The 15589-nt window shown below is 38.6% G+C and overlaps 2 protein-coding genes across 3 annotated transcripts; both read right to left on the reverse strand.

The window, feature by feature from the left end:
• Window positions 1787-3153, reverse strand: LOC8083100 (protein TAPETUM DETERMINANT 1). Its single transcript, XM_002450732.2, has 2 exons — window positions 2793-3153; window positions 1787-2434 (listed from the first exon to the last, which is right to left on the reverse strand). The coding sequence occupies exons 1-2, from the start codon at window positions 2854-2856 to the stop codon at window positions 2109-2111; spliced, it is 390 nt and encodes a 129-aa protein (XP_002450777.1). The 5' UTR covers window positions 2857-3153; the 3' UTR covers window positions 1787-2108.
• Window positions 13275-14454, reverse strand: LOC8055009 (TPD1 protein homolog 1). Of its 2 annotated transcripts, none has more exons than XM_002450733.2 (2): window positions 14285-14454; window positions 13275-13831 (listed from the first exon to the last, which is right to left on the reverse strand). In XM_002450733.2, exons 1-2 carry the CDS (start codon window positions 14346-14348, stop codon window positions 13506-13508), a joined length of 390 nt encoding a protein of 129 aa, XP_002450778.1. In that variant the 5' UTR covers window positions 14349-14454; the 3' UTR covers window positions 13275-13505. The 2 variants fall into 2 exon arrangements, with proteins under 2 accessions (XP_002450778.1, XP_021317240.1); XM_021461565.1 differs by having other exon boundaries at window positions 13275-13837.

The following is a 15589-nucleotide window of genomic DNA, read 5'->3' on the forward strand; positions in this document are numbered from 1 at the left end:
ACAGTGGTGTTTAAGACAACAAGGGGGGAACAATCTATGTGCATATTACGTGTGTAAATTCATGATGGCACAAGTCAATCAAACACCCACAGAGACGCTCAAAGTACGTTACATGTCTCTTTTCATTATCTCCTGAATTATATTGAATAACTTAGATAACTAATACCTTTTTTTATTTATTTCAAATTAAAGACGGAATGGTTGAGGGAAAAGGTCCTACAACAAGACCGAATCAAAGCTATCCAAGAGACGATAGCAGGATTTCTCCACGACCAAGTGATCAATCCAAACGGCGAGTTTCACTTCAACGGCAACGAAACTCTTATTCCAAACAACGATGATCATTTGTATCGTTTGTAGACATTGGGAGAAAAAACTCTATGTATATATGTGTTACGAATTTTGTACATATAAAACTATATATATATATATATAAAGCTTTTTACATATCTATTTAATTTTTGATGTGGCCTATTCATTTTATTATAGGCAAAGCTTAATTATTAAGCTAAGCCTATAATTTTCATTTATATATGCTTAATATGCGTGTAATATAAATATATTATTGTATCAGCAAAAACATGTATTGAAAAACCTATTATTATAAAACCAATTATATATTATATAAAAACAATAAACAGAACCGAAGAAGTGAACCAAAAAAAAGAAACCCTTTAAGGGTCCTACAACGTGGCAGCCCTGGCAGGACCCTTTAACACCGGTTTGTATTACCAATCGGTGTTAAAGTGGGGGCTTTAGCTTCGGTTCCCCGAACCGGGACTAAAGGCCACCCTTTAGTCCCAGAATGGCAGCACCGGCTCGGGAACGGGGCAACAAGCCGTTCCCGACCGGTGCTAATGCCTAATCCTGCAACAGTGTTAGGGGTAGTAACTTGATTGCATGGTATGAGCTTGTGTCAAAAGTAGTGTTTGTCAACCTATCTAATGACAAAAATATCTTTTTTGGTCATAGTATAACACACATGTAAACTTGAAATACCAGTCTTAGTTTTTTCCAATTACGTACAAATGGTTTTTTGTTCCCATTGGAACGTAGAGACGACATAAGCGTGTGTGCAATAGTAGTATATAGAAACGTTGGAAAAGTTGTTTCCATGTGTGCAAGGCACTGTATGAGAAAACTTAATTTATAGTCGGGTACTAAAACTTTTTGTAAGAAAAAAAAATGAAAATGGCACCACTGACTGTATAGGTCCCCTACGTGCATTATTTGTTTTGTATCATTCCGCGTTACATTTTTTGATGATGAGATTTTTTTTTGCAGTACAGGGAATTTTTTAAGCTCAAACATGTTTTAACTAAAGACAAGCTCCTGCTTGAAGGAAGGCATGCACGAAGCTTCTAGCATTGAATATAATATAAGAGTGTTGAGTATGTTGGGGGCTAGGAATGTATCACTGATTACATCTTTTTAGACAGAAAGCGAACTTGGTGACTGAAAAAAAAATACTTGACTAATTAATTAAGTGACTTGATATACTATATCCCTGAAGCACATTTGGAACTCCGTGTGCAAGCAATCTTTTGTAACGATCAAGTATCGAGCCAGCTACATTCATTCGGTAACATCTATATCTATGGTTCCAATGTGCTTTAGAACTTCTAAATATATTTCATCATAGAGTAAAAAAATTCACTTCTATTATACATTGTTACAAAATTCAATATTTCAGGTGATTCCCCTTCCATCCATACTGTAAACCTTATCAGTCTTTAAATTTTGCAAGACTCATGAATTTAACAGCATATTAGACAAAATTTCTATGTCCCAAACTCACTGAAGTTTGTCGCATATATATTAGTAGTAGTATCATCGTCACACCTCCAGTTTACATGTACCAAACATACCAAGCTTCGTCGAACAGCACCTTGCATCTCTGTCTCTCTCTCTCTAGAACTCACCGACATCTCTCTTTGTCTCTCAACATACTGAAATAAAAACTATACTTAGTCCACTAGAACACTGTACGATGAAGGAAGACAATACATATTTAAGCTGGACACCAGAACAAAACACCAGCAGCGAAACACATGTTCAGTTTTTATAGGATAGCGAGGGGCACCATGCATGCTTCGTCCTCCTCGTAGCTAGCACGGGCCGTCGACCTCCAAGCTCCTTGGAGGCATCTGGAAGAAATGGTCCCAGGCATACTGGAAGCTGACGGTGGCCATACTGGCGATTGGCTGGCCGCCGTTCACCAGGTAGACGCCACCGTCGTCGGCGCGGAACGCCGCCGGATCCACGTCCACTGTGGTCGCGAAGCCCATGCCGTCGAGGCGCACGTTCCTGACGGCGCATGGACACTGGTTCTTCACCTCCACCACGAAGATGGTGTCGCCGCCGGGCACTATCGTGCCGGTGTTGATGGTGTCCACCTGGATGCTTGACGTGTTGCATCGCTCGCCATTTGCTCCTGATCATGCATGTATTTGTTATATACAATGTATGTGGAGTCTACTGTATGTGGGTATATATAAATATGAAGAAACAATCTTTTCCGTCTTGTTTGGATGTTGTCTGATTCATATCAATCCGCATGTGTTAAGGTGGATTGGAATGGAACTTAAACTAAATTCCACCCCAATCCACACCAACACACATGGATTAAAGTGAATCCAACAACATCCAAACAAGGCCTTCATGTGTAAAATTTCTGGAATGTAGGTAATCATTCTAGATTACATATGTAGTTCATCAGGTAGAGTTACTCTGCAAGTATGGAACTACAAACACAACACGCTTGTTCAAATCAACTGTGGGAGTTACCGTACCTATCACAAAGATGGTGAAGACCACAATAGTGAGGATCGGCTGAAGCTGGTGGCAAGTGGCCATGTTTCTTGCTCTTCCTTTAGGAGGCCAGTAGCCGTCTTCTGCTTACTTTGTATGGGTGAGTGTGAGTCTCGATGATATCTCTAGCGACTCTAGCTATTTGTTGTTTTTGAGGATGGGACTACGAACGCAGCAACGTTCTATTTTATAGACGGCGACAAGGATCTACAGATTCGAAGAGAGTAGTCCGTACACCTGTATTTGAAGTTATATCTAGTTACATATAGAAATGACTTCAACTCCTTTCCTTAACAGCTAAGGACGTCCATGGATATATGCCATTGGAAACAGCAAAAGCTTCAAACGGAAAATGAGACATGCATGATGTTTAGTACCTTACTTGCAGCTCACTTTTGGATAAAAGTAATTTTGTCATGAGGGATATTAAAAATACCAGCAGTACTCTAAGGTAACTTGATCATTGGAAGGTATGGACGTGCATAGGTTAAGTATACATTAATAATTTGCACTTTCTACAAAGTTATTAGGTCATTCTTTTTGTAGTATATGATCATCATTTTTTTGTAACAACCCCAATTGTAGTAGTATTTCATACGAGGACAAACAAAACATATTTAGTAATATAATTTGGTTGAACTAGTGCACCAAATATGTGCTTTTGCACGGGCTACAGTGTTATCTTAAAGAACATCAGTATTAGATTTGTTAGTACCCAAAAGTAGATAAATTGTTACCCAGTAGTAATACCTGTGTAGATGCTCTATGGACGCTATATATATCCGATTGTGATGACATTATTAGTTACTTCACAATTTTTTACCTCCATATACATAGTTTTTCTATTCTACGTGGCACTTACATGTGTCTTGAACATTGGAACTTTAGCTTATAGTTATTAGTTGGTAGATTTTTTTTTCCATTAATTAAGTTCAAACTCTTATGCCAAATAAACTTTTTAATTTAAGGCTATCATTTTGTATTTATTTACAATGAGAATATTAGGTCATAAACTGCACTCTTATTTATTACTACACTGGTATAAAAGGTCATTAAGTCTGCATCAAGTCTCTCAAGATGGTAGTGAGCTTAAAGTGAGTTCTAGGAACGACCAATAACAATGCTAACCTGAAGAAGTTTTTAATATGTAAACCTAAAAATAATGTTTATTCTAAAATAAAACTGAAAACCAAGGTGTGACATCCTGCACCTTTCAACAAATAGATTATTTATATATATAAAACACTATATGTGCAGTAGTATATTTTATAAAAATAGTAGTCCTTACATTATACTATCAATAAAGATATATCATATCTATCTCTGCAAAAATATATAAATTTATTTGTATATTGAAAAGACAAATTGCATAAATTATGGTCATGGATATTAACACAACTACAAATGAAGTTCTAGCTAGTATAATTTTCATATATGTGTCGTTAAGGAATGTTTGCCAAAACATATACAAATATACTTTTATTGCTCATTTATGCAGGATGGAACATGTGCTATTAAGTTTGTTTCTTATATATTAATATTGATATAAGTGGGTACTTTAATTTAGAAACTCATATAATGAATAACTTATGGTTATTTAAACATTTCATAATACCTTACATTTGTAATTTAGATGCAAATTCTGAATATTTTAGTTTACATGTTAACAATGCAAAAATATCAATTAGATGCATTAAAGGGGTTACTAAGGTTATGTATCACAATGGCACATTTGTAATTTATAAAAATTAAAAGGTTACTTTGGATTATGTTTTATAATGGTGGAGCGGGATATGTAATTTTGATGTAAATTTCAAGTTTACTTTATATTGTTTTTCCTAATGCAAAAATATGTAATATTTAGAAAATAAATTATATCCAATGGCTATTATTATCATTACTGATTGGAGTCTATCTTGCTGATTTATGAATTTTGAAGATTTATCCTTTCTCTAATGTGTCTTAGAAGAATTAATTTGAAGGCCCCATTTAGATACATGAAAAGAGGAAAAAAAAATGCCTCCCTAGTGTCGCTAAAAAATAACATAATGAAACATGTCTACATGCCATCATTAACTTTCCTCAATGCAGGTCGTTCCATAAATCTTAATGGTTACTGAATATCAGAATGGAACGTTAGGTCTTTTTACCTTTTAAATATAGAAACAATAATCAAGAATATCGCCTTGAATAACAGTTTCCTTAGGGGCTAATCATCAAGGACATGCCAGCTAGCACAATAGAAGCTGGTGCTCTAAAAAGGGATTCCTTTCCGTAGTAAACAAAACAGGAGAACAAATAAGTGTGAAGTTCATGTGACTTCTGAAGTATAACTCAAGCAAGCACATTACGACCAGGAGGGCATAAGCTTTGGCCAGGATTTTGCTTTTGTCTTGTAAGCTTGGCAAACCATAGAGCGGATAGCGTTCATATATATATGAGTAGTGGAATAAGAATAAATTTGGCACAGTTTGATGCTGAATACACATTAGCTCAGTGCAACCTATGACTTATGTTTACTGCACGCCAAATAAAGAAAAATTAACTTACTTTTTACTTATTTTAAATAAGAGTGAATTGCGTTGTGGGTCCTAAACTTTTCCTCCTAGGTCCACAAACATTTTTTTCGCTCATCTAGGTTCATATGAACTACGCCTATGTTCTAGTCACCATTCAAAGTAGACCACATAGGACTCTGCTGCCAATGTGGCCACTGAAGTGGTGCCACATGCTCTTTTTTTTATTTCATGAACTGGTTAAAACTTTAAAAAAATGTATAAAATCATATAAAAATTATAAAAAAGAAAAATCTAGTTTTTTTGACTCCACATGAGTAGACCTCTGCAATAGATATATAATATGCTTTAATTAAAAGTTTTTGTTGTAGTTGTAGATCTATGTGTTTCCCTGTTTCATTCATAATTGCAGCTCCTATACTCCAGTTGTGGTGAAATTTTAGTGGTAGGCTACTCATTGTATACTTGAGTAATGAAAATAATTCAGCTTTATCGGAGCATGTATGACTGAGTTATTGATTTACCTAGTTTTAGGCTTGTTTAATAGTTAATAAATAGTTAGACATGCCCATAATTATTTGGTGGTGCACCAAACACTTAATTTGAAACTAAGATTTTTATGGGTGATAGATGATAACAATACATAGCTATTATAAAAATATTACATACCTAGAATTAATAGATTAATTACTATAATAAACATAAGTTTTAGTTGTAAGAAAGCATCTGATGCAAAGATAAATCTAAAGCTCGGTGTTTTCTGTAACAACATGGTGATGTTAAGTGTTCACAATGCATAACGACATCATCAGAAGACAATGGAATCACATTTTATATTTCTACACCTCTTAAACTGTTTATTAACTATTAAACACCCTTGGATCTACTTGTCTCACCGGTACATGCCGTAGGTACCTTTGGAGAGGCTCAAGTCACACTCCCCTAGCAAGACTCGTCCAATGACTCATCATGTCACCCTATCTATTGACTCGACCCTTACAACACACCCAAGACAAGTGCCTAGTCCACACATAAGCATGTCTACACTATATGCATCACATCACCAGATATCATGCATAGCAGTAGAAATAAATATCAAGTCTTTGTGAAGCAAGTGTGTATCCTTTCAGCTGGTTTGCAGCTGTAAGGTTACGACAAGGTATAGGCTCGAGGAATTCTCTAACATGCAACCTATCACCAGAATCTATGCAAAAAGTAAAGCACTAGCATTATATTGCATGGCTAATAGGATTCTACAAGTTGGGTGGAGGTTGGATGGAATGTGGCACCTTCGAACAAGTCATCTCCGAGGTCCTCAGTGTATATAGTCATGGTCCTCCTCGTTAGGATGGAACAACTCCGAAGCTGTCAAAGAGACAGTGGTTGCGATAAGTGACTTCTATGGATACTCACAAAGAGCCAATAAAAATTCAAAAGATTTAAATGCACTCAAATATGTAGACAAGAAATTATGTAAGTAATAGACTAGGGATAGCCATCAGGAACGTATGTTGTAGAACTCATTTTTAGAAAAACTTGGATACTAATTTCATATTTTTCTAAGGTCGTATGAATTTCTTATGAGTTTTCTAAGATTAATCATTTTTAAAAAAGAAAAAGGAGAAAAACACGTATCATGTGTCTCAGCTATCCGTGTGGCATTCTATGCTCCTAATGGGCCTTGGCTCATGGAGCCAATCTCATGGTGGATGTGGGGCTAGTGTGCTATGGACCGCAGGCTAGTCCATGGTGGGCAGGGTTCATGCCACCTTGGAACTCATGGTGTGCACACGAGGGCAAAAAGGAGGGAGTGAGCCCTCTTGTCCATGCCTCTAGGTCCAGAATATGGGTCTCACCCATGTGCTGGTGACGAGCTTGCATAGCGAGGCTTGATTGGGGGATGGAGGTGCAACTAAGGGCTCTAAGGGCTTTGTTGTGATGGTGAAGGGGCAAAACCAATGGCTTGGCTCTCAGCTTGGTGGCTAGGGAGATCATGGCCATGGTAGCATGATTGCTTTTGTAGGCGGGGCTTGTTGGAATGCCTACTGGCTCGGTTTGATGCTAGGAGCTAGGTTTATAGGGGTGCCAAAAAGGGCTGCTCTGGCGACCATTTTGCACAGTGAAGTTTTCTCCGTGACATTGGGCACGATAATGGTCTAGTGAAGGCATGGCTCCCATGAAACAATTGCTACGAAGGTGCTATGGGCTCGACAAGGATGCAGTGAGGTACGTCACATCATAACTAAGGTGCTCGACCCTTCCTCGCCTGATTTGGTGTATTGTTTGTCTTTACATTGACTTTGGGTGGAATGTTGATGGTCTAACTATGTATTAGTGGCCAATAACATTGTTCAGGTCAGCATGCTCTACTCCAGTGGCTCCCAGCAATGGTGGCTCCACGTGTTGGGCCTCCTCTTCTTCTCGTAATCTCCTCTAGTGCCTCAGTTGGTGAGTGGTGGAGCCACTGGTGGCAGTGGAGTGTCTAGGGTTTGTAAGCACCCGGGTCATGGTCTAATAGTAACTTTTTACCATGGTGACAATGGTGGATGTTACATGGCATTTGGGGGTATGTGTAGGCAATCTGACAAGGCTTGCGTGTGTTCCAATTCTTCAAATTGGATCAGCGGCTAGTCAAAAGTGGCACAGGGGCATTGGGTGGTGGTATCTTGTGGCGAGGCCACAACATTAGGCATCACCCTCTCATGCTAGGGTTATTTTGCCTCTGCAATGGATCACGGACATAGCGACCATCCAAGGAGGTGTGTGAGGTAGGATGGGCGAGGGATCCCAGATTCAAACTAGTGGTCGTGGTAGTGGTAAAGGGGAAAAGTAGGAAGAGGAAGCAGGAAGGGGATGTTTGGTGGGTGTAAGAATCCATGATTTCCATGAAGGGATATCCACAAATACAAATTATAATGTGATAGTCCTAGGTGATCATGCCATCATATTATCAAATAATAGTTGTTACCACAGGTCATACATGGAATTCCTATCTTAGAAGTACTATAGAAAGGTTAATTATTTATTACATTGCCACTTGGCAGAATCATCAGAGTCACATAGCATCCAAAGCAGCATCAGAGTAGGCGAAACATCTAGCAGGAGAAGATGTCTTCTCCAAAGGAACCTTGAGCATAGAGCGAACACCTCTAATCCTCTGTTCCATCAGCCTGGTCATCGTACTCAACACCTAATAACTATTAGTACGATTTGTATTGGCCACTGACTTCCATTTTATGCTTTGCGTTGCTTTTGTGGTAAGTGAAATGCAACGGTAGAGGAAAAGAACCTATATGTGGCTATAGTTTTCCTATCTGAAATTAATGAATATGTTATAAGTAATTCCAAGTTTTTAACCCATCTCATCCACACATCCATCCAACCATCTCACCTACACTCTCGCCCTCTAGGCAACAAGGATGACTCCTTATCATACCTTTCCTCATTTGCTCATATCAGAATCCAAATAACACCCAAGGGAAGAAGAAGAAGAAGAAGAAGAAGAAGAAGAAGAAGAAGAAGAAGAAGAAGAAAGGACTCCTCTCTTTAGTCAAGTAGTAACATAGAGAAGGTCTATAGCATAAAAGAATGACTATGTATCGATCGATCAACCAGAAATTTTACAGTGATTTATACTAGAACCCACAACATAACCATCATTGGCAGTGCCTTGCCTAGGCTGATTCCAGGTTGCTTTCTAATCTAGAACAATACCACCCTACCAATCAGCCCTGAGGCACCTCAGAGTCCACCGGCACACTGAGATTGTGAAACACAATACCGGGCCACTAAGGTCACTATGCGTCTTCAGAGGGTTTGGGTCCAAATGACCTCACGTCCCAACAGTGTCAACTACTTCAACCTAGCAGTAGTGGCATGCAGGTCAGTTCACATCTGTCTCCCACCCATGGGAGCGAGTGGTGTGTAATGGTTCCTATGAACCAGTTCTCAGAACATATAAGTCTTTAGGTTGACCAAACTAGAAATCTTCTATAGGTTATGAACGCCTTGTGCTTCAATAGCACCTCTATTCTAGGGGTTTGCCCCATGGAGAATCTATACCACTAACTGGTACCCGAGTACATCTCACAAGGGTCGCTCAGGTTATACCCATTTAGCAAGACTTGCCTCAAAGACTCATCGTAGAATTCTATCTGATCGACTCAACCCTCACCATACACCCAAGGCACACGTCAAGATCTCGCCATGTTATTATCACATTAGCGGCAGCAAGTGCCTTAGCCACTCACAAATAATCCTTCACCAAGCATCACATCATAGATATAATTGGTTGTAGACGCGCACAATTTCATTTCTGATGGTTGTATGGTTTTCCTAAGGTTGCGTGGGTGGTTGCCATGTTGTAGAGTGTTTGTACAGTTTCTTATTAGTTTACTCCTTTTTTGTTAATATAGATAGACCGAAAGTTTCACTTTGATCTTGTCTTAGAAAAAAGACATGTGGATTTCGGACATTGATAAAACTTTCACGGTACTAGCAAAACTTAAGATAATGTTCACGTACCAGTTACACACCTCGTCTGTCTTTCATCCTGGTCACTCATTCATGAACCGTGAGCATCTAACGAACCCATTATTGTTGTTCGAATCGATTCGTGCAGGAATATATACATGGATTGGGTAGGCTGGTAGAGCAGCACAGCCTCTTCAGATGATATATATATACACGAAGATGCTCTCTGATCTGCTACTCTGCTGTTGGCAGGTTCGCTAAGTTATACTACTATATGCATGTTAGCGACCGATCAGCAATATATATGTATAATTATGGCTTTCTGTGGAGAAGTATACAAATATCACGTAAAAGGGTAGACCTAGCAACGGGGTCAAGGATAATATTTGACAGATTATTCGAGATATATTTCTTCTGTGCTGCCTGCTTTAACGACACTAGTAGATAAACAGTGGCGGCCCTAGGATTTTATTGTAGAGTATGCCGCTCAAAAAAATTACGCAATTCGGTAAAACCACTTCCAATTCGGTAAAACTACTACTAATTTAGTAAAACCATGTGTATTAAATAACACAATTGGCCGTGTTTAGTTTTTCAACGAAAAAATTTTGTGACACTATAACACTTTCGTTTGTTTGTGGTAATTATTGTCCAACCATGGACTAACTAGGCTCAAAAGATTCGTCTCGTAAATTTTGACCAAACTATACTCCATGCATCTAAAGATTCGATATTTAATACTCCATGCATGCGTCTAAAGATTCGATGTGACAGAGAATCTTGAAAAATTTTAGGTTTTGAGGTGGAAGTAAACAAGGCCAAGCCTTAAATTTAAAGATTAGCTAAAAACTATAACAAAATATGATATAAAAAAGAAATACAAATAATTCGAAATAATAGCCATAAAAGAGACTTACAACAAGATGGGATGAAAAGATAGCAAAAGAAAGGATGAAATATGTTATTTATAGTTAGAATATCTAGAGGGTATAAAAAAATAAAAAATAAAGACACATAGGGTGTCATGGGATACAACACGAGGGGATAAAAAGAATAGAAAAAACTAATCCATACTTAATTTTAGAAGTTACAAAAGAAAATAGAAAATTAAAATGTCATTGTCCATAGCTATTGATAAGTGATATAAAACATAGCCAAAGTTATATAATTTTTATTTATTATTTTATTTCATGATGTGTCACATATAAAAAACAACAACTTAAGATAAATAAAACTAGAAAGTAAAGGACAAAACATTAATATATCGAGGGGATAAAAGACTAGAAATTAAAAACTATTTACAGGTGAGGTTTTACAGGACATAACAAAGATGAAATAAATATAAAAACTAAAGAAATAAATATATTTAACATAGTTAATTTTAAAGGGGCAAAAAACAGAAAATAAATAAATGAAATGAAGACAAAAATTGGAGCTGCTAAGGTTTGAACCTACGACCTCTTAGTTTAAGACCAAAAGACATACCATTGGGCTAGCAAGGCATACAAATGTTTATTGTTGCAAACTTTTATATGTAGCTAAATAGAGTGTTATAAGTAGAAAGCTGACCCACAGGGTGTGCCGTGGCCTACCTGGCATACCCCGTGGGTCTGAAGATAAACCATCTTTCATCGATAACCAAAAAAACATTTAGTCCCAATTTACAAATTGTAACCGTGACTAAAAGAAGGATTGGATCGGATTGGACCTTTATAGTCTCCGTTTATAGTACAAACTATAGGACTAATTCTACTCTTTAGTCCTGGTTTGTAACGGTTACTCAAGATGTGCCAGGACCAAAAGTTTTAGTCCCGACTTGTGAAACAAACCCAGAATAAAGATGCCTCCGGAGCGAATTGTAAAAAAACTAGTCTATGTGTGGTGAGAGCTTTTTTTTTTGAGAATTCAGAGCTTTATTATATCCTGGAAGAAATGCAATCTCCGGCAGCTAAATCAATTAGCTAGTCCGGTATCAAATCTAACCAAAATAAGCATCGTTCAGTGGCTGAGACCATATGGGCACAAATATGAGCCACTGAATTCGCTTCTCTACGAACCCACTCCACCCGAAAATCACTAAAACTCTTCCCAAGCTCTGAAATATCGAAACACAGCCCTCGAATAGAGGATCTCATCGCTGCAGGGTCCTTGATCAGTTTCATCAGGCCTTGGCAGTCAAGCTCCAAGATCACCCGCTGCAGGCCCAACTCCACAGGCAACTCCAATAAGCATGTCAAAATGGATCGGATACGAACGGATATCACTGATATCATATTTGTTTTCATATTTTTACGTCGGATTCGCATTCGAATACGGATAATATCAACAATGTCGGATAAGATACAATTTGATGTCGACATCATAAATCTACGATTTAAGTATTCGGATACGGATACGGTATCGGATATTAAACACTCGGACTCGAATACGGATAGATCTCAACCCCTCTAAACAAATTCGGACTTGAATACGGTCGGAAAATATCCGTACCATTTTCATCCCTAGTGGTGAGAGCTGAGATGGTGGGCAAGGCCTAAAGTGGGGTTCAAATCTCCACAGCCACATATTTTTTTAACCCAAGAAACAACTTGACCTCCTGGTTCTAAAGGGGGTTGGGAACCGGGACCCTGGCTAGCTTCTCTACTTGTGTGAGTAGGGCTTAGCTAGATGAAGTAGTTATTCTTCTACTGTCTGCGGTTTGATATATAGAAGTTTTAGATCACGTGTAGAGCTATAGTTTTCTTAGGCATGTTAGCAAATAAAAAGTTCAAAACTATAAAATTGCAGATCTTGCCAAGGGCTATAATTTTTTTATAAAATCCATCTTAATTTGATGTTCTATGCAAAATATATAATTTTTCTAAGGTGATATACTCTAGTACAGCTTAATTTGTTGCTAAATCTTTGTATTAATATTTTGAACATCTTAACGATTTTAATGAAAAACTTAAAATTAGAAAGCTGCAAGATCTCCTCGAGAGTTATAGTTTTCTTATCAAAACCATCTCCATCCCATGCTGTAAAAAAAGATACTATTTTTCTAAAGTGTAGCTTGCCACGCTAGTCCGGATGGTGTGACAAGTAATACTGCCGCGCCAACTGAAATTTCCACAATAAACTTTATCATTTTAGATTTTCACGTTTGAGAGTTTATATCTTGCCACACCAATACATATGGTGTATCAATGTTTTCCAGTCGCAGGACATTATTGGCGTGACCAAAATGGTTAGAAACAAAAATAAAAGTTAGCACGTTATTTTTAGAAATAAGTTTAAAAATGTTAAAAATAAAATAATTATAAACAAAGCAATCAGTGGGTGCCTCAAAGGAAAAGATTATGCAAGCGTTTTTTTCGAGAAACAATTATGCAAGCATCTTGGCAGCATATTGTTGTCTTTAGGCTGCCAAACTTTGAGAATTTATATATATCGTAGTGTTTGTACGATCATATATCTACATAGCACTCCATTCCGAAAGTTTGCTCTAGGAACGTGAACACTTTAATGCAAAATTCTTATACATTATACACTGCTATAGGCCGGAGGAGACGGTTTTTCGTTCTCTCTCTAGCTAGCTAACACCCTTTTGCACTGTACTTATGCGTTATTGTTTACACTGTAAATCAAAGACGACAACTTACATATAGCCGACACATTATACCCCAACATGCATGGCAACCAGCTTGCGACGACTTTGGTAGCTAGCTAACACTGGCCCTCGACCTCCAAGCTCCTAGGAGTCATCTGGAAGAAGTGGTCCCAGGCGTAGCGGAAGCTCACGGTGCCCATGCTCGCGATGGGCTCGCCGGCGTTCACCAGGTAGACACTGCCGTCGACTGAGCGGAACAGGTTTGTGTCGACCTCCACCGTCGTCGCGAAGCCGCCGCCATCGACGCGCACGTTCCTGACGCTGCATGGGCACAGGTTTTTCACCTGGACCTCGAACACCGTGTCGCCGCCGGCCGCCGTCGCTCCCGTGTTGATGGTCTGCACCTGGATGCTGGACGTGCCGCATGGCTCACCATTGGTACCTGTCGCTGAGCACGTAATAGTTAAGAAATGCTGGAATCTTTCAGGGATATGACCAATAATTAGCATAACAGTACTCTGTGGGTACCAAGGAATAATGTATACATATGATCAATATACTACGGCAAATGGCATCTATCGAAGTTTCCTTTCCTCTACGCAAACATATATGCCCGCTAGTGAAAGGTTGCACAATCAGCTGCTGGCGGATTTGCAAGGCTTTGGCCTTGTTTAGTTGGCAAAATTTTGGGATTCCAGTTACCGTAGCACTTTCATTTTTATTTGACAATTGTCCAATCATAGACTAACTAGGTTCAAAAGATTCGTCTCACAAATTACAGGTAAACTGTGTAATTAGTTTTTATTTTCATTTATATTTAATACTCCATGTATATGCCGCAAGATAGGATGTGACGGTGAATCTAAAATTTTTGGTAAAATAAACTAGGCCTTACCGCGAGGAGAGACGGCCAAGAAAAAGAATAGGACAGTCAGGGGCTTGATGGCAGAAGTGGTCATGTTTCTTCTTGTTGTTTTCCGGCACAAGATCTACTTGTAGCCAGGCACCTAGCTGATGTATATGCTATTATGCTAGCAGTCGGCGAGCAGCTATCGAGCTTGTTTGGTGACGAAGTTGTTGCGCAGCATTGTTGTATTTATAGAGACAGAAAGGGCCGAGGCTCCCTGCAGCTGCAAGGGATTGGTACGAATCTATACTGCTGCATTTGGTGGTCGCTTTCATCGTGTCTCCATTAGTTGACTCAACCATCCAAAGACCAAGACGAAGACCTGTGGGAGTTCGAGTTCGTCCTTACATATAAAAAATGACTCCGTCCCCAGTTCCTCTCCATGCCTTCGGAGCTAAGAAAGTCCATGTATGCAGTTGCAATTATCGAAATTAACCAGTGAAAGATGAATTTAGAAATGCATCTAACAAATCCTTTTATACTTCTAGTCCTTTCCAAAGGACAATTAAGACTCATCCACAGTACGTTCTCGATAAGAGAAAATAGTAAGGAGCTCTTGTGGTTGGGGTACCTCTTGATTCCTCTTGGTTCCTAAATAATTAATTAAGCTATGATGATTCCTCATGGTTCCTAAATAATTAATTAACACTATGGTGCCGTGGACAGGCTTGCGTCACCAGCCGGGCACTAGTACAGGGAAGAGCTTTAGCCTCAGGCGGTAAGGGCCTTTAGTCCCGGCTACGGAACCAGGGCTAAGGTTTCGCAACTAAAAAGTTCCACCTTTAGTCCCGGTTCCGCGTAGTCCCGGTCGGTAACAGCAACCGGGACTAAAAGGTGCGCCAGAGTGTGCCACCTGGCCACACCCTGACGCAACTTTTAGTCCCGGTTGTTGCTACCAACCGGGACTAAGATTTTTTTCTTTTTTCCTTTTCTTTTCTTTTGGTTTTCCATTTAGAGATTACAATTATGTTATTATTATTTTCGAATGCGTATTGTTTGCTGTTAGTTTATGAAACGCGTATCTATAATTTATATAATTTAAAGCATTACATATAAATATACTATAAAACACTATATATATATATATTATATGTATCTATAGGTCCATAATATAATATTTACACATAATGCATCACGAACAAAGTATTTACAACACAATTTATCTCCGCCACTCAAGCATCGTACAAATGATCATCGTGATTTGGTTTCATCGGCTCCTCAGGGCTGAAGTAGCACTCGCCGCCGGGATTCAGGACATGGTCGTTAAGAAATCCTGCGATTGTCTCCTGAATT

This window comes from Sorghum bicolor, chromosome 5, assembly GCF_000003195.3.
Source record: "Sorghum bicolor cultivar BTx623 chromosome 5, Sorghum_bicolor_NCBIv3, whole genome shotgun sequence".
Lineage (NCBI taxonomy): Eukaryota > Viridiplantae > Streptophyta > Magnoliopsida > Poales > Poaceae > Sorghum > Sorghum bicolor.